Source organism: Chrysochloris asiatica, unplaced genomic scaffold (genome assembly GCF_000296735.1).
Source record: "Chrysochloris asiatica unplaced genomic scaffold, ChrAsi1.0 scaffold00027, whole genome shotgun sequence".
Taxonomy (NCBI): Eukaryota; Metazoa; Chordata; class Mammalia; order Afrosoricida; family Chrysochloridae; genus Chrysochloris; species Chrysochloris asiatica.
The window spans coordinates 15,814,453-15,834,496 of NW_006408545.1; the positions used below are offsets into that span (position 1 = coordinate 15,814,453).

A 20,044-nucleotide genomic window follows, 5' to 3' on the forward strand; every position below is an offset into this window, starting at 1 on the left:
TGCAGGATGTGAAATGGCGGTCGGCGAGCCAAGCGCGAAAGCCGCAGCTTTGGCCAATCCCGCTTAACTGCCTAAACGGCCCAGAACACCGGAGTCCCCCTCGGAGTCCATCCATGACATCGGCGCTCCGCTGTCCCCTCCGGTGCCCCTCACCCAGGTGGCCGTGCCCACCGGCCGAGTCATCGATCCCCCGCGCCAGGCGCCGGCACTCCTTTCCGACAGCCTCCTCCCTCGCTGCGTGCCCGGGGGCGGGGGAGAAAACACCTTCTGGGGACCCCCACCTTGGTGTCCCACTTGGGTGCCCGCCCCGTTCCTCTCCCTTTCCCGCCGCGTCCCCTCCCCCAACTACTCACGGCCCTCCCTTCGCCACCCACACAACCCCCTTTCCCCCTCCCCCAGTGGTTGCGTCCGTGACATCATCATCATGGCAACAAGAGCTGCAGCCTGGGACCGAGGAGCCCGTGTGATCCCCGGCGGCGGCGGCAGTGGCGGCAGCACCAGCACCGACGAAAGCGCTAGGGTTTCTCTCCGGCTGCCCCTCGCCGGGTGCTCTTGAGGAGGCGGCGGCAGCAGTGCCAACAGCCCCGCCCGCCGCCGCCGCTCCTCTCGGTGTCTGTGTGTGAGGGGAGGGGGCGCCGCTGCGGAGCGAGCCGCCGCCGCCGCCGCCGCCGCCGCCGCTGCTGCTGCTGCCAGGTCGCTAGTGAAGGGGAGGCGGTGGCGGCGGCGGCGAACATGTTTTCAGTGAGGATAGTGACTGCCGACTACTACATGGCCAGCCCGCTGCAGGGGCTGGATATCTGCCAATCCCCCCTCACCCGGGCCCCTGTCAAGAAGGTGCCGGTGGTGCGAGTCTTCGGAGCGACCCCAGCAGGTAAGCGGGCTCGGGTGGGAATCGGCGGGGCGCCCGGCCAGCCCTTTCCGCCGCGGACGCCGGCCCTCTCGGTGGGTCCTGCTGCGTCTCTCCTCTCCTCCGCCCTCACGTTTCCTTTAGTGCCAGACAAGAGGCGCAAAAATGTGGGTCCACGCGAGCACCGCGTCCCCTCCCCCCGAGTGTTTACACTGCGTGCGGCGGCCGAAAGCTGGCTCAGCGCTCCCGCCAACCCGCTTGCCGGCCGCCCCCCAAAAATGAACCAAGTGGCCGCGCCATGTCCTCGGTGGACGGGCTCGCAGGCCCCACTCGGAGGTCGGACTCGGGTGGGACCACCGACACCCCCTGCTCCTCCTCTACGCCCCTTGAGCTCTGTTGTCAATCGCTCCGCGTCGCCGCGTCTCGGAGCCGCTCTCCTCTGCCCCTTCCGGAGATAACAGTGGGCTGAGCCGAGGGGCGTCCGGGACCAGATAAGCGTTCCCACCCAAGTAACCATGTGGCCTCTGCTCTGGGCGCAGGTTGAGTCTCCTCCACAGGCGGGGGCCGGGACGCTATCCTCAGGTGCAATGCTTCAGGGAAATGTGCGCCTTTACAAGTAGGAAATGCGCGTGTGTTGCCTGACGGGAAAGATCCCACTTAGGTTGAATTTCTTAGGAACCAAAGCAAAACTCAGCAGCACAGACAAAAACGTCCCCTTTGCCGACTAGTTGGATTGCGTTTTCACTACACGCATTAATAAAAATAATACCTATTTTGAAAAGGGGTGGGAGCTAGCAGTGAGAGAAGCTGTGTTCTCCAACGTTCTTTGAGGGTTTATGATAATATAAATACAACAATGGCCGGGTTTACAAGGTGTTTTTAATTGCTTTGCTTTGCTACATGCTTTGAACTGCCTACGTAAAATAATGGAGCTGCCCCTCGAGAGGGATGCCTTTACCTCTGTGTATCGCCCTCTGGGATTTCAAATAGAACTTCCCACTTGATGCTTCTTACCCTAACCACCATTCATTTTACTGCTACGTTTCTGCAGAGTGCCGAGATAATAGCGCCTTCCCAAACACACATGCACTCAATTCAAGCAGTTCATCTTTTAATGCGACTGCTCTTTGTTAAACATTTCAGTGTTGTTAGTGCGATTTGGTGGAGTACCGAGTGCACCCCTTTTTAAAATCGTGTCAAAGATTTTGAGGCGGACCTTGTAGATAGGATTTTGAGTGCAGTTAACAAATTGAAAGTACAACACTTGAAACTTTGAGCATATTGGAGCCTGGAAAGTAGTGAAAGTAAAGTGTTCTGCAGAATAGGGTTTCTGCCCTTTTAAATGTAATGGTGCTGTCTTTGTTTCTAATTGGAATTTAAGTGTAATAAAACCATTTGTTCTCACTTCAGGTGCAGAGCAAGGATAAACTCTGTTCAACCACATTTTCAAATTATAAAGCGGACAGTGTATAATCGGATACACTGTGGCATTTCTGTGTATTACAATTCACGTGGTTGAGTTACTTTACCACACATAGTTTTTTTTCTCTTCACAAGTCATTAAATATGTATTCCTGAGTGATTTTTCAAACTCTGTAGCCAAGTTCTGTTGTGGAAGTGACTCTAAGTGGCTTTAAATAATTTTCCCTGTAAGCTCAGAGTAATTCTATAGCAGGAAAGAATATATATATATATAACTTTTATATTAATAAATATAAAAACCATATCTGTTAACTATGTGTACTGTGATTTGAAATATTTATTTTGTACTTTCTAGACATAACAGATTTTAGAAGAAAATTACCCAAGGAGGTTTTGTTTGTATATACTTTGAAGCATATAATGCAAATACATTTTAAATAACCTTTTTTTTGGTATATACATTGAAAGAAATAAAATGATACAGAGAAACCCAAATTTCAAAAATAAGAATTTAAAGTTATTATAGGATTGTCGAGTTGAGTTTGCTGTAAATATAGCTCACAGTTTCAAACATTAAAAAATTGTGTTTCTTCAATAGGAGAAAAGACCAAGTCAAAGGCAGAGTGTGCAGCTTTCAGAAATCAAGCTGCATTTATAGCATGTCAGAAACTCAGATTAAAATTAGTATTGAACATAAAGCTAAAACTACAGAACTATCTGTTTTTGAGTCCCCTCCTCTTCCCCTCCCCACCCCTCCCCCAAGGAAAACTAGTCCAGGCTATCTACTAAAATAAAACTTGAAAATAATATAAAAGTGAGGCCAGTGTAGCTTAATAAAACACTAGAATTTTAAATGAAGATGGTTTTATTGTTTTAAATACATACAGGAATTAACTTTGGAAATCCTTTATTCTTTACCTTAGTTTGGAGAAAAGATTTTTTTTTAAAAAAAACTGAGTTTCATTATAAATGAGACTCTGAAAAGTAGCTGTAGAAATTTTTTTTCAAAGTAAGTGGACATTTTAGAATTACAAATTCTGAACTAATAGAAATTGGATTTTTTTTTTCTTCACTAGTTCAGTTTGTCTCTCAATTGAAGTGTTCTTCTACTTCAGAAAACAGTCTAGTTAACTTCTGATTGTCTTATGTTTTAAGGACTTACCTTGAGTAATTTGATAAATGAATGCTTGGGTTAAAACGTTCTCATATTTCCAGTTGGTGGAATTGGAAGAGGTACAATAAAAGTGGCATAGTCAAATTTGAGTAATGAATTCTAACTGACTTAATCCCTTGCTGACTGAACCTTTTGATTCCTCAGAGAATCATATTCTTAGATGTTGAATGAATTATTTTAAAAAACAAATTATTCTTTAGCTCATTTCTTCAATGTCTTGAACATTGTTTTCACATAACAATGTATTGAGCCATATCATTTGTAGAAAAAATGGTTAATTTTTCTTGATATTTTGCTACTTTATATTAATGGAGGTAAGCAAAGTTATGAGTAACTAAAATATAGGACTTTTTTTGCTTTTTAGTTTGATCATGAATGTTACTACTCTGGGAATTTATTTCAAATACAATCCTGAAGACCTGACTCAGGTGGGCCTGGGAGTCTATTATAGATTTTCCACATCCCAACTCTTAACTTAGTTGCTTACTTCATGCTGTGTTTAAACTCTCTCAGTTTTTGCAACATTAGATTAAACAGAATTATCCTTTCAAAGAGCTTCCCTGCTGAGATGCAGCAGAGTAAATAGAAGAATGTGAGATGTCCACAAAGCAAGTAATTAAGCAAAGTAGGCCAAACAGACTATAGAGGGAGCTGCTTGTCTTAGAGATTACTGTAAGGAAACCTGCCATTCCCTTCTCTAAGTCTTCCTCCAGTTCAGGGAATATTTCATTCAGTAGGCTGTTGTACAACATGTGTTGTCAAATATGCCATCAAGTTTTTCTCATAAAAAATTGATAATTTTTAAAGTATATATTCATTTTATTAGATGCTTATTTGAATTCTAAACATATATATTCTCATACTCTATATTATTAAACTTACATATTACAAATTTAACTAATAAATTACCAAAATAACCTATTTTTTTAGTGGATTATTAAAATACAGTCTTGAAAAATACAGCATATGGTGACAACTGAGATTACAACTAATTTGTAGTAAAAATCTTGTTTGCTTTAAACCCTTTTCTGTTAAACCATTAAAATATTTTAAGATCACGTAATGCATCATTGATTGTTAGAAAGATTTCCAGAAGCATCACTAAGATTTTAGTGACTCTAATCACAAACAAAATTAGTAATTTTATTTAGTAGGTATTTGAGGCCCTGAGTAACAAATTTTATAATCTTTGTGTACTTGGTCAAAAATCATAATAAAAAATCAGAGATTTAAGTAGGAATTCTCTTCAGTCGTTGGGTGCAGAAGAATCTGTTGTTGGTAAATGCCGTCCAGTTGATTTCAACTCATGGTAACCCTTTGTAGGGATCCCAAGGCTGTAGTAAATATTTTTGGGAGCAGAAAGCCACACCTGTGGTATAGCTGGTTAGATTCCAGTGCTTATCCTACAGAACCACCTCCCTCCTGCAGTGGAACCTAGCAATATTTATTTCATTTTGTGAATGCATATTGAGAACTTATAGTGTATGTTAATTTTTAGGTGCTGTTAAAAGAATAACTTTTACCTTCCAGAAGCTCACATTGTAGTTAACATGATAGACATGTAAACATTAGTCACATGTGGTTTTGATTGGGTTGTAGTAGAAATGGTATTTAAGACATAGTGAAGATTCAAGGGAAGGCATGTTTAATGACCACATGGTGGGCAAAAGGTGTCAGGGAAGGCATCATGAAGTATGGATTAAGTCATTTTAAAAGTTATTTTTAAAGGAAAAATTCTGATATCAGATATAAGGCAATTCATAAATGAAAAATTCTGACATAGGATATAAAGATATTAATGTTTTAAGTGCCGTCCAGTGGGTTCTGAGTAATAGCAACCCTGTAGAGGGTTTCTGAGACTTTACATATCTGGGGCAGAAAGTCTCATTTTTCTCCCATGTAGTGGTCAGTGTCCAATGTTTATCATGTGGAGGGAGCCACCATACTTCATAAAGATAGAAGATAATTCATAAATGAAAAGGCATCTTGGCAGTACATATCAGTATCTTTGAAATGTTCTTTTTTGATCCAGTAATAACAGTTCTGGAGTCCTGGTGTAACATTGTAGGATAAGCACTGACCATAGGTCAGTTTGAACTGCAAGGCTGGCAATTTAGATTCAGCACCTACTCCTCAGAAACCCTACACAGGGTCGCTACAAGTCGGAACCAATTTGATAGCAGTTAACAATAACAGTTTTAGAAATTTTCATCTACAAACAGAATTGACAAATCAGATTACTTTTTGAATCCATCTATTTACTTTCATTATACAGCACTTACTGTTAAATGCCATCGAGTGGATTCCAACTCATAGTGAGCCTGTATAGGGTCTCCAGGGAGCAGCTGGTGAGCCTGAACCACCGACCTTGCAGTTCAAATGATTTTGCAGTCTCTAATGCATTAGCCCACAGCGCCACACCAGGACTCCTATACATCACTACCTCAGTAAAGTACCAGCATTTTTGTACTAGTCTGTTACAATAGCCTCTGAATTTTGGTCTTTCCCAATTTACTCTGCTCCTTCTAATCAGGTGTGGTGCTGTAGGTTAATGCGCCAGACTGCAAAGCCATTTGAACTGCAAGGTCAGCAGTTCAAGCTCACCAGCTGCTCCTCGGAAACCCTACACAGGGTTGCTATGGGTTGGAACCGACTCGATGACGGCACTTCACAACAACAACTCTGTAATCAGAAAGATCTTTCAAAATGCAAACCTGATTATATCACCAACTACTGATAAGGAGTCCTGGTGTGGCACTGTAGGATAAGCATTTGACCGCAAGATATGTTTGAACTGTAAGGTTGTCAGTTCAAACTCACCAGCTGCTCCTTGGAAACCCTATATAGGGCCATTATGAGTTAGAACCGACTCGATGGTACTTATTCACAACTGATATGCTTCAGTTACTTTCCATTGTGTTTCTGATGTCTTACATGATGGCATCTATGCCTCATGTGGAACCTGTACATAGACCAAGAGGCAGTTGTTAGAACAAAGTAATGGAATATTGCATGGTTTAAAAATCAGGAAAGGTGTGTTTAAGGGTTGTATCTGTTAACTATACTTATTCAATCTGCATACTAAGCAAATAATTCCATAAACTGGACTTATAAGAAGAATAATACAACATCAGGATGGGAGAAAGACTCATTTAAACAACCTGAAATAATGCAGATGACACAGCCTTGCTTGCAGAAAGCCAAGAGGCTTTGAAGTTCTTTATGTTAAGATGAGCTACACCTTAACATAAAATTAAAATCCTCACAACTGAACCTATAAGTAACATCATGATAAATGGAGAAAAGATTGAAGTTGTCAAGGATTTTATGTTACTTGGATCCATAATCAACCATGGAATCAGCAGTTAAGAAATCAGTGGCATATTGCATTGGGCAAATCTGCTGCGAACGTGCTCAAAAGTAATGATGTTGCTAAACAGCAGGAATGCTCTTTAGAAGCAAGGATGTCAAGATTTCGTCTCGATTACTTTGGACATGTTATCAGGAGGAAATGGTACCTTGAGAAGGACTGATGCTTGGAAAAATAGAGTCAGTGAAAAAGAAGATGATCCCCAACAAGATGGACACAGTGGCTGCAACAATGGGCCCAAGCACAGGAATGACTGAGGATGGCACATGACCTGGTGTAGTGTGTCATTCTGTTGTAGATAGGGTTTCTATGAGTCAGAACCAACTTTATGGTAACTAACACCACCTAGGATTCCTGGTGTGGTGCTGTGGGTTAATGCGCTGGACTGCAAAGTCAGTTTGAACCTTAAGGTCAGCAGTTTGAGCTCACCAGTCACTCCTAGGAAATCCACAGGGTCGCTGTGGGTCGGAACTAACTCTATGACATTTAACAGAAACACCTAGCAACATGTCTTACATGGTCTTTTGTAGTCTGTTTTTATTACTGTTCTGTCCAGTTATGGATTGAGCCATGTTCTTGATTTGTGCTTTGTGTAACAGCCATTTTCAGTCCCTTATTCTGGTGCTATGGGCTAATGCGTCAGACTGCAAAGTCATTTGAACTGCAGAGTTGGCAGTTCAAGCTCACCAGCTGCTCTTTGGAAACTGTATACAGGGTCGCTATGGGTCAGAATCGACTTGACCACACTTAACAACAACAACATTCTTGCCATGCACCTTCCTACAGTGAGACCTCTGTAGGTGCTGTTGATTCTGCGTACAGTGCTTTTTTCCTTTTTCTTTATCTAAATTCAAAGTTCCATGAACTCTCCGTAGCACTTGTTATGGTTTTGATTTTGTATATGTTGATGCTTAATCGTGTTTCTCCTAATAGGTTGTAACCTCCATAAATATCTGTAATGTGTTCATTTTTACAATCACTGCTTATCATAGTACTTGAAACTCAAACATTTTTTGTAAGAATTAATGAGTAGAGAATAATATCGCAGAGAACAACCCCAAAGGTCTAAAAATTGGGAAATGGTTTCACAAAGGAATATACTCTTATAATAAATTATTTTCTGTAATTAAAATAATGTTTTAGAGGAATATATACGAAGAGCCTGAAAGATTTTATAATTACGGACAAACAAAAAACAGATGAGGCATCTACAAAATTAAGAAAAAACTAATATGTTTCATAAATTTAGGGAAAAAAACCATGAGGTTCAGTTATGGGTTTCAAAATAAGTAACAATCAAAATGAATGATTATTTGGTAATAATATAGTACTTTGTTGTGTGAATTCAATTTGGGACTTGCAGAAATGATTCTTACATTAATATAAGTAAGTATTTTCTGTTTTTAAAATACCCATGTATAAGAAAACTTAAGTTTTAAATGTTTTTAAAAGTAGGGTGGTTTTGGCATCTGACAGCAGTGAAATGGAATGTTGTTATTAAGTGCTGTTGACTTGGTTCCGACCCATAGCGCCCCTGTATAGGGTTTCCAAGGAGGAGTGGCTTGTGAGCTTGTACCACCGACCTTGTGGTTCAAACAACTTTGCAGTCCAGTGCATTAGATCACAGCACCACACCAGGACTCCATGAATGGAGGAATGGAATAGAGATCAGATATTTATTTATTTATTTAGCAGTCACTGAAACAATGACTGCTACCTTTGCCTATCAGTAGGGAAAAGAAATTATTTCATGGGATAGCCAGTTAGTTAGTCATCTAGAAAAATAAAAATTGGCTTCCAGATGTGTCAAAGATTTAAATGTGTGTGGAGGGAGGATTTAGGATAATTATTTTTAATATAATTTTGGAACTAGGATCTTTCAAAGTATGAAACAAATAAAGCCAGATTACAGAATTTTACAACATAAAAATAAAATTCTGTGTGTAGGAGAAATCATAAAGTCAAAAGAGAAACAGACTAGTAAAACATATTTGGATCTTCACAAAGGACTAATTTCCTCTTAATAAACAAAGAACTCCTGAAAAATAATCTAATATAAAGAATGAATTAAAAGAATTTATATGAAAAGATGTGGGATTTTATTTATAGTAAAGATATAAATTAAAGTTATAATATAAAATTTTTCATTCATCAAATTAGCCAAGATTGGTTTTATAGTATAACTTAGGGAAGAGAGATGGGCATTCTCCTACACTGATGGTGGCAAGTTAGGCTCTATGGAAAGCAATTTAGTAATTGTTTTCAAAATTAAAAATGCACATACATTTTGATCTGGCAATTTCATTCTAAGATTTTATCTTTAGGAAATTTTGCATATGACAGCATTATTTGTTACTTAATTGATTGGAATGATTAAGTAAATTATGGTATTTCTATTTAATGGGATGCTTTAAAATACCCTTAAAATAATAGGACAACCCTGTGTATACTGTTATGATACTATGTCTAAGATATATTAAGAGAAAAAACAAAATACAAGACTTATTTATCCATGTAGCTGTGTATGTGGAGTCTTGCTGTGGTGATGGGGCTCAATCCACCAGACTGCAAAGCTGTTTGAACTGCAAGGTTGGCGGTCCAAGCTCACCAAGAAGCTTGGAAACCCTATATAGGGTCGCAATGGGTCAGAACTGACTCGACGGCACTTAACAACTGCGTATGTACAATGATTTCTGAAGGATATAAGGTAATTTGGTAACAATGGTTGCCTCTAGTGAAAGAAATGGAAGGCCTATAGGATACTGTTATATATAGTATACTGTTTATTATTGTTGTTGTTGTTGTTGTGTGCCGTGGAGTCGGTTCCGACGCATAACAACCCTGTGCAGGGTTTCCGAGGCTGTAAATCTTTATGGGAGCAGAAACCCTCATCTTTCTCCCACGGAACAGCTGGTAGTTTCAAACTGCTGTGAGATTAGCAGTCTGATTCGTAACCACTGCGCTACCAGAGCTCCTTATACTGTTTATAGTATTACTGTTATATAGTGATTTGTTTGTGTGTGTGTGTACTTATATGTATGTGTGTATATATACTGTACATACATACTTACATTATTGCCGTGTAAATGTAATACCAATTCAAAGCTAATACTTTTAGGCTGTTCTACTTTCAGGAATTGATGAGAATAAAATTAAAAGGCCATAATAGTCATCATAAACAGTTTTCAAATGATTACCGCAATACTATGTTTAATGTTTTGTTAGAAGTCTTTTCATGCAGAGTTTCTGTTGATAATATGTGGCTCAGGTGACTAGAGGAGTGCGCTCTGAAGGAAGGCTGTGGGTTCTTGTAAGGAGAGAGCATGATTAAGTGACCACTAGCAGTTTTAAGTGTATTAAAAGAGTGCTTTATTACTTGGAATCTCAGCCAGCCATAAAGTATACAGCCCCTTTTGGAGAACGGATCCATGGATCTACAGTTGGTGTTCATAATCCAGGTGTCTGAGGCATGTGCCCCCTAGCACAAGTTGAAATACACTGATGAGGAGAGGGCAGAGGAGCAGGAAGATGTTCCTGGGGGGCCCAGCTTTAGATGTGAATCTCTGTATTCACTGTAAGGGATCATATTAGCCTTGTACATCTGATGTACCATTTCAGCTGCGTTAAGGTGACTGCATGTATGTACTTCAAATAAAGCTTCCTTGTTTAAAAAATACGGTTCTTGAGTAAAAATGCTTAGATTTGAAAAATTCATTCGTATTACCACAAACTTCAGCATTATACAATCTATCTTAAAACTTTGTATTTTATTTCTTCTGTAATTATATAAAGAAAATATTATCCAAATCTCCTAACTTTTGGCCTGTGTTGAGCGAATATTATTTACAGTGTAAAAGTTGGGAGGCACTGTTGTACTTAAATCCTCTTATTTTATATAGAGAAAGCTGAAATCTAGATAGGTCTATTCAGGGATTATTACTGATGGGGAAACCGTAGATACAGGGTCACATCAGTTGAAATTGACTCCTTGGTGATAAGTGGTTAGATGTTAGTGCTACTGAAAACTGGGGATCTTGACTCACTGCCCTTGAAACCTAAAGGAAAATTGGAGGAAGGCATTAACAATAATTGAAAGAAAAAACTGAAAAACTTGGAATTAATAAAAGAACTGCACATGCGTAGTTTAGAAATCTTTGAAGGCCGACTGTGAAAGTGCTTAGAACTTTTCATAAAATAGAGTAGGATTCATTTTGTGTTGATTGTAAAGAAAAGAATAAAGCTAAGAGTTGGTACTGACTCCACGGCACTTAGCAACATAGCAAGAGGGAGCACAGTGGCTCTAGAGGGTAAGCACTGAACTGAGAGCCACAGCTACGCAGTTCAAGTCCACCAGCTACTCCGCAGGACTAAGATTGGATTTTGTACTCCGGCAAAGAGTTACAGCTTTATAAACCCGGTACAGGATCACTATGAGTCAGAACTGAATTCGATGACACTTACCAAGAACATTGTTGTTACTTACCATTGAGTCAGTTCTGACTCATAGCAACCCTGTACACGGTTTCTGAGGAACGGTTGGTGAGCTTGAACTGCCTACCTTGTGGTTCAAACTGACCTTGTTGTTGTTAAGTGCCTTCGAATCGGTTGCGACCTATAGTGACCCTGTACAGGGTTTCCGAGGCTGTAAATCTTTACGGGAGCAGAACACCTCATCTTTCTCCTGCGGAGCGGCTGGTTGTTTCAAACTGCTGGTCTTAAGGTTCGCAGCCCGATTCATAACCACTACGCGACCAGACTAGTCTAGCATATTAACCCACAGTGCCACACCAGGACTTCTTATATGTATAACATAGCGAGAGGAATTTTTGTTGTTAGTGCCATCAAGTCGGCTCTGACTCACAGCAACTCTGTACAAGGTTTCTGAGGCTGTAAATCTTTGCAGGAACAGAAAGCCTCATCTTTCTCTTGCAGAGAACCTGGTGGACTCAAACTGTCATTTGCAGTCCAGTTCTTATTATCTTCAGAGCCACTGCACTCCCAAGAAGAATTTAGGATAGATTAAAATTTGATACTAGAAGTTTATATATGCATTTTTCCAAAGAAAACTTGTGCATGTTAGATTTTTGAAGTTCCTCTGGTGCTGTAATGAAATCTTCTCTTATCTTGCTTTTGATTGTTTTAGTACTTAATCATTTAACAGCAATATGAGTAAAAAATGGTAAGAATTTAAGTAGGTTTCAGAGAATTTTGCCATGAGCTCCAGATATTCAAAGAAATACTTACCAAGGAAGAAATGTCACTTTAGTACCTGGCAATTTTTAAAAAATGTTTTATTGTGAATTATGTGATAGTTTACACAGGAGAACATTAGTTTTACATTCATCCTATTATATATCGTTTCATTGCCATGGTTACAATCCCCTCCATGCATCATCAACCAACCAAAGGGTATACACTACAAGCCTGCCCCCCGGCCGTCAGCATACAGCCCCTCTCCCTCTTTGTGTCTAAAGTCCCCAACTGCTCCATCTCTCCACATCATCGTCTCTGCCTCCATCTCAGGCATCACTGTTTCTCTGGGTAGGGTCCCATTCTCTGCTCTTCTCCTTTGATGGTCCCAGGGACCTCCGCTCTTAGACTGCAAAGTTAATCACTACCCTCCTTGCTATAAAATTTCTACCTTTACATTTACAACCTTCACAATCAGTCCTGATAACAATTATTCACTATTGTATCACAAGAGACCTATCCGCATTTCATTTCATCAGCCCCACCTGAACAGATTGGATACTACTCAGTGGAGATTCTACCTTCCTCCATGCCCTCTGGATCTAGGTTCCCTCTTGAAAGCCAGTCACTTCTTGCCTTTGTAGCTCCCCGCCCCCCATTTTGGCTAGCCATGTCCAAGTTGCCCATCCCTGTCTACTCTGTGTATGGACAGGGTGGGAATGATTCTTGCTGTAAAGATTAGTTCCCTCTTTTGAGCTACTGCATCCATAAGTGTAGGTCAAGTTCATCAAATTGTATCAGATTACTCTTTTTTCCCTCTTCTTTCTTCTTCTAGTTGAGCTCTGATCATCCAGTCGTTGAAGCCAGGTCAAGTGGGTATTATCTGCAAGTGTGGGTGTTCTTATGCATATGCCCTCTCTTCTTACCAGCTGGATGCTTCACTCTCCACTTTAGTCCTCTGTGGCTATGTCACTGACTCTGGGCCCAAGAGTCCCCAGGTCTTGCCACACTGCTGGCCAACCAGGTCTCTACCCGGGTTCACAGAATCTATTGAACGTTGTAGGGCTTAGCTCACCGCTTCATTATTGTTTTTCCCTCACTTCCCCTTATTGGTGACAAACGTGGTCACCAATCAGAGTGTGTATTCCCATTGAGTCTTAGTCTTGGAAAGGGGTTTGCTCTGAGGGGACACGACCACTTGCCTTGATGTCTCATGGGCGAGCAACTTGCTTGGTCTTGTAGTAATCAGTTGGTCTGCCTATACTTTTCTGTATTTTTTCTGTCGGTCTTTTAAGAAGTATCTTCTGTTCTTCTAGCCGTTCCAGGCTGATCTACCTGTACTTTCAAGTGGAAATTTCCCACCTCTGAAGATCCTGGAATGCTGTTGAGGATTCCACCTATTGTCTTATGTATTGCAGAGGCTCCACAGGAAGCCTCCTTCACTGGGCATGGTGTAGCCCCATTTTAGGTATTCTAATCAGTTATGAGGCTGATGAGGCTTTCTACTCCCGTAAAGATTTATAGCCTCGGAAACCCTGTACAGGGTCACTATGGATCGGAACCGACTCGATGGCACATAACAACAACAACAACAACAACAACAATCAGTTATAAAGGAGCTCTGGTAGCACAGCGGTTACAAATCGGGCTGTGAGCCACAAGGTCAGCAGTTCGAAACAACCAGCTATTCCGTGGGAGAAAGATGAGGCTTTCTGCTCCCGTAAAGATTTACAGCCTCGGAAACCCTGTACAGGGTTGCTATGAGTCAGAACCGACTCCACGGCACATAACAACAACAATCAGTTATAGGCAGAAACCCATGCCACTCTTAATACTATATATTTACCTTTTTTAACTTTGGCCATTCCTTTAAGTTCTACAGTAAAATTAAAAAAAAATTTTTTTTCTATGAAAAATACTTTGTTGCTTAGCACAGGCAAACTGGTCTGTTTCCTGCAGCAGAAATTGATCTATGCCTAGCAAAGTAAATTAGGAAAATGAGTAGTAATTGTCACTGGAAATTTTAGATTTTTTCTCCCCAATTCTATTTTTTAGATGCTAGTTTTGGAAAATATTAAGAATTTGAGGTCAGTTTTCTTGGGGACAGCTACTTAATTTTCTTTGGGTTCAGAAAGCATTTACTATAGAAACAATTCAAATAATAAAAGAAAGTATGTTACTACAGTAATGCTTGTTTAAGATATAATAGTTTACAGGTTTATTTATTTTTCTTTACATTATAATTACCAAGAAAGTATGACAAGAATTAATAGAATTATCTTATTTTGCATATATATGCATTTTACTCCAAAGTAATTTATATATTAAATTAGATTTTGTTTCAGATGGTAAAATGAAAGCCTTTATACGTAAGAATACATGTTGACGTTTAAAAACATGTAAAATTAAAACATGTTGGCATACTCTTAGTTTTTCAGAACAATAAAATGACTAATCTAAATTTCATTTCAGAATAAAAACCAAGACAAGACACATAAAAGCAACCTAAAAATTAAACTGTCACCATATTATTTGTTTTAAAACTGTGGAATAATATATCTGAGGAAGATTTCTGTCAAAATTGTTTTTCTCTATTTCAAGTAAGTAATGTGTTTTGGTTAATACTGGGAGCAAGTGGAGTGGGAGCAAACCTTGGCACTGAAGTTGGTAAATCTTACTCATCCTTAAAGAAATAGCTAAAAGAATCCACCTCTTTACGTTTAGCCTCTTCTGACTCTTTCCCTACCCCCTAAAAATGATCGCTTTAGTTTTCCATCTTCTTAGACCCTTCCACATTGCTGTTAAAAGATTCATTATTGTGTTTGTAGGAATAGTCACATGACACTATCCTAATGTCATCACCTGCCTCCCTTCTCATAATAGAAATGAATATGGACTTCTAGGATACAAATCTGATTCTGAATCTTTCCTATGTCTGGGAGACTGCTTGTTGTTATTGTTGTTAAGTGCCTTTTAGTTGATTCCTACTGATAGAGACCCTGTATAGGTTTTCAAGGAGCAGCTGGTGGATTTGAATCTTTGACCTGGTGGTTCAAACCGACCTTGAAAATTCACTGCTTATCCTAGAGTACCACACATCAGGATTCTCTAAAACTTCCTTTAAACTCAAAACAATGGCCATTTGTAAGCCCATGCTCCTGGGCTGGACTCAGCTAAACAATTCTGCTACTCCTTAGGGCAAGGCTTATTAATGTGAATAATTGACGGTTAATCAGCTGGGAGCCAATTGGTCTAAGATGTCTTTTCTCTAATTTCTGGAAATTGGCTCTGGCTGTTGCCAGGGGTGATGGAGGGTTAAGTGTCCAGTAGGATGTTGTATCGAGTCACTTCTTTCTTGTACTGATCCAGTGTACAACAAAGGATGACGGCCTTGTGTTACCCTCATAAGCTTTCTTATGTGTGAACCCACTGTTGCAACCACTGTGTCAGTCCATCTCCAGGGTCTTTTTAGTTGACTGTCGACCGTAAAGGAGCTCTGGTAGCGTTGTGGTTACGAATCGGCCTGTGAGTCGCAAGATCAGCAGTTTGAAACTACCAGCAGTTCCACGGGAGAAAGATGAGGCTTTCTGCTCCCATAAAGATTTACAGCCTCGAAAACCCTGTACTGGGTCGCTATGAGTTGGAACCAACTCCACAGCACATAACTACCACCACCTCGACCGTAAAGCATGATGTCCTTCTCCAAAAACTAGTCCCTCCTGATAACATACTGAAAGTACAAGAGGTGTAGAAGGCTAGCCATAGCTTATTCATCTGTTAGACAGCCCTAGGATTTACAGGAACACGTGAAGGCAGAACCCACGTGTTTGCTATTTTCCTATGACCCAAAGCATGTCTTGGCGTGGCACTGTAGGATAAGCACTGGACTGCTAACCGCAAAGTCGGCACTTCAAACCCACTTACTCCGTTCTGATTATCCCTCAGCATCACTTTTGGTTCAGTTCACTCAACAAATATTTACCCACTGAGCTCTGGTAGCCTAGTGGTTACAAATTGGGCTGCAAGCTGCAAGGTCAGCAGTTCAAAACTACCAGCGGTTCTGTGGGAGAAAGATGAGGCGTTCTGCTCCCGTAAAGATTTACAGCCTCGGAAACCCTGTACAGGGTCGCTATGAGTCGGAATCAACTCCACAGCACATAACAACAACAAGTGTGTGTAATATTCATGGTGTTAACGGTATATAGAACAAGACCATTGTGTTCATCATCCAAGTCTCTCAAACTTGCCTACCCATCTGTTTCATTATATAAACAGAAATCTATAAAAACACAAAGCACATTTTTGAAAATGACCTACTCTTCATACTAGGTTGAATATATCTTGTATACTATATTTTTAGATTAAACAAATGAATATAATGGTTATTTTGAGCTATAATCTCACCAGTAGCATATTCTTACAAGATTTATGTCCTCAAAGATGCCTACCAGATAAAAACAAGGATTCCAATATATTTTTAATTTGCATTTCTTTTATTATGAGTAAGATTGTCTTTCTGTAAGCTTGAGGGACATTTGCATTTTTGAAAATGTACTTTTTATGTATACCTTCTGCCTACTTTGTCTGGCAAGTCTTGGTCTTTTGCACATTAATCCAAGAAGCTCTTCATATATTAGGAAATTTGGTCTCTGTGATGAACCCTGGTGGCACCGTGACTAAAATACTTGCTTGCTAACCACAAGGTCTCCAGTTCCAACCCACCAGATGCTCCATGGGAGTAAGATGCAACAATCTGCTTCTGTAAAAATTTACAACCTTGGGAATCCTTTGAGGGCAAATCTGTCCTGTCCTATGGGGTTGCTGAGAATCAGAATGGACTAAACTGTAGTGGGTTTGTTGACTTGGGGTATCTGTGAATTAAGTTGCAAGGATTTTTCCACTTTGTATATATATTTAAAAAAAAATTTTTTTTAATGCTTTATTGTGAATTATGTGGTAGTTTACATGGGAGGACATTAGCTTCACATTGATCCCATTGTATATCGTGTCCTTGCCATGGTTACAATCCCTTCCATGCATCATCCATCAACCAAGATATACCCCGCAAGCCTGCCTTACCCCCCCTCCCCCCATCATCTGCACACAGCCCCTCTCCTTCTCTGGGTACAAAGTCCCCAGCCGTTTCATCTCACCATGTCATTGTCTCTGCCTCCATCCCTGGCATCACTGCTTCTCTGGATAGAGTTCCATTCGCCACTCTTCTCCCTTGATGGCCCCAGGGACCTCCACTCCTAGACTGCAAAGTTAATCACTCCCCTCCCTCCCTTTGCCACAAAACGTCTACCTTTACATTTTCAACCCTTACAATCAGTCCTGATAACAATTATTCACTATTGTATCACAAGAGACCTATCTGCATCTCCTTTCATCAGCCCTGACTAGACAGATTGGATACTACTCAGTGAAGAGTCTACCTTGCTCTACGCCCTCTGGATCTAGGTTCCCTCTTGACCCACTTTGTATTTTTGATATTTTAAATTTAAGTAGTATTTTTTTATTTTATGAAAACTTTTCAAAACTTACTTGAGTCTTTCAAATCACATTTAAAGTTAGGTTTAAATATTAGAAATGGAAATCAAAGGAAAAGATTCTGACTGTATCATATTTTATATATAGAATTGATCTGTTTCTCCCCTAGAGTGATCTTTATTTCATTTTGGGTGTGACTGGGTGGGAGTAGAATGAGGGTTAGGGTTGGGACGTTGGCTAGTCTTGGCTAGGTCTAGGACACGTCCTTTAATGTTAGTTATGATTAGGACTAGGGTTTAGTGTTGGGATAAGGGCTAAGCTGGGGCTAAGAGTAAGACTTGGTCTAATTTTTAGAGGTTTCTTTATTTTTTGAAATCTGTCTGATTTCCTCTTCATTTGGAGTTCTATAACTGTATTATTTCCTCTTTTTACTTTATGGTTTTCTTTGTCATTTTTGAAACTGTACCTCTGGTTCTCTCTTCAGTCTTATGTGTCTGTTTTACGTTACATATTTTTATGTCTGGGTTGAGTCTAGGTGATATTGTCATGTTTGCTACTCAGGTTGTTGTCTGCTGTTGGTTTTCTATTTAAAAAACTCCCTTTAGTATTTTTTTTTGTAAGATTGGTATGGTCTTTATGAGTTCTTTTAATTTTTGAAAATGACCCCATTTCACCATCAGATTTGATGGACAGGTTAGCTGGGTATACATTCTTGGTTGGCAATTGTTTTATTTCAGAATTTTATATATGCCATTCCATTGTCTTCTTGCCTGTATGGTTTCTGCTGAGAATCAAAGCTTAGTCTTACTAGTTCTCCTTTGTAGGTAATTTTTTTCATTTTTCCTGAGTTGCTCTCAGGATTATTTCCTTATCTTTGCCTTTGAAAAGTTTGATTATACCTTGTCTTAATGTTTTTCTCTTGGATTCTATCCTGTTTGGAGTTTGTTCAACTTTTACAATGGCTTTCTTCCCATCTCTCATGATATTAGGCAAGTTTTCTTCCAATAACTCTTGGATAGTATTCTCTATGGGTTTTGGGTGTTTTTTTGTCTCTTCCTATTCTGGAATTACTATCACATATAAGTTATTCCTCTTGATAGTGTCCCACAGATATCTTAGGGTTTCTTTGGATTGTTTTTTTTTTTTTTTGCTCTTTTTTTTTTTTGCTCTTTTTTCTTATTATTGAATATTGAGATTTTTTTTCTTCATGCTCAGTAATTCATTTTTCTGTTGATTCAGTTCTATTTCTTTGTCCTTTCAGTGCATTATCTGTTTCTGAAGTCTTAAATCTTCTGACTGTATAATTGCTGATTTTGTATGACTCCCATTTTTTTCAATTATTTTGCTAACTTGTTTCCTTATTTCTTCCATAGTTTTTTTTGTTTTTGTTTTTGTTTTTCTTGATTTCATCTGTAGTTTTCTCTCAGTCCACTGAGCTTGCCTAATTAGCATTCTTTTAAATTCCTTATCAGGTAGTTCAAATACCATTTCTGGTGTTATATTTTCTAACTCTTTTTTGGTTAAGTTGTTTGAGGCCCTGTGTCTAAGACATTGTGGTGTTGTATTTATATATAGTTGATGATTGTTAATGATTTTTAGGCACTCACCACCTATCTCCTGCTGGATATGGTAGAGATCCAACATATAAACACTTTTTGACTTACCCTTGTATATTATGCTGCTGTTGGGTGGAGTGTTCTGTATGTGTGTATGATATAAAGTTGGTTGATGTTATTTAAATATTCTGTATCTTTGTTGTTGGTTTCCCCCCGTATTTTCCCATTCTTCATTGAAAGCAATGTATTAAAGTCTCTGAGTTGAAACAACTCTGCTGCACACAACCGCCACCAGTACTATTACTGTAAAATTGTCCATTTTTAATTATGTTAAAGTCTGATTTATGTATTTTGGAACTCTTTCACTGGGTGAGTATATTCTTACTATGTTTATGTTCTCTCATTGGATTGGATTAGTTTTTGCATATTTCCTTGCTTTCTGTTTGTATGTAAATAACCAAATCTTCCCATCATATTCAAGGGATAATTGTGCTGTATGTATTATTCTTTTGTGGCAGGTCTTTTTTTTTCTTTCAAAGTGTTACACATGCCATCCCTTTGCATTCTTGGATGAGTTCTGCCAGTACGTTAGAGCTTAGTCTTATTGGTTCTCCTTTATAGGTAACATTTTATTTTCCCTTGGATACTTTCATAATTTTCTTTGTCTTTGGTTTTGGAAAGTTTGATAATGATATATCTTGACAATTTTCTTTTATGATCATCCTATTTGGAATTCACTGAGCTTCTTGAATGGGTATCTTCACATATTTTATATTACAGAAGTTTTTTTTCTTTTTTTTTTTTAAGGTTTTTATTATGGAATTATGGATTGAGTGAAAGTTTACAGGGCATATCATCAGTTTTACATTCAACAAATCATATACCTTGTTTCATTATATTGATTATAATCCCTTCCATGTGCCATCAGTTAACAGTATTTCTCTCTATTCACTTTAGCTTTTTAAAAAACACACAAACAAAAACAAACATTCAGG

General features: G+C 39.3%; 1 protein-coding gene across 1 annotated transcript in view; it reads left to right on the plus strand.

Annotated features, from left to right (window-relative positions):
• Positions 1-732: 732 nt before the first annotated feature.
• REV3L (REV3-like, polymerase (DNA directed), zeta, catalytic subunit) overlaps positions 733-20,044 on the plus strand; it is a 216,320-nt gene continuing 197,008 nt past the window's right edge. The window contains exon 1 of the mRNA XM_006839926.1: positions 733-871. Within this exon, the coding sequence (XP_006839989.1) occupies positions 733-871 (139 nt within the window). The remainder of the gene's footprint in view (positions 872-20,044) is intronic.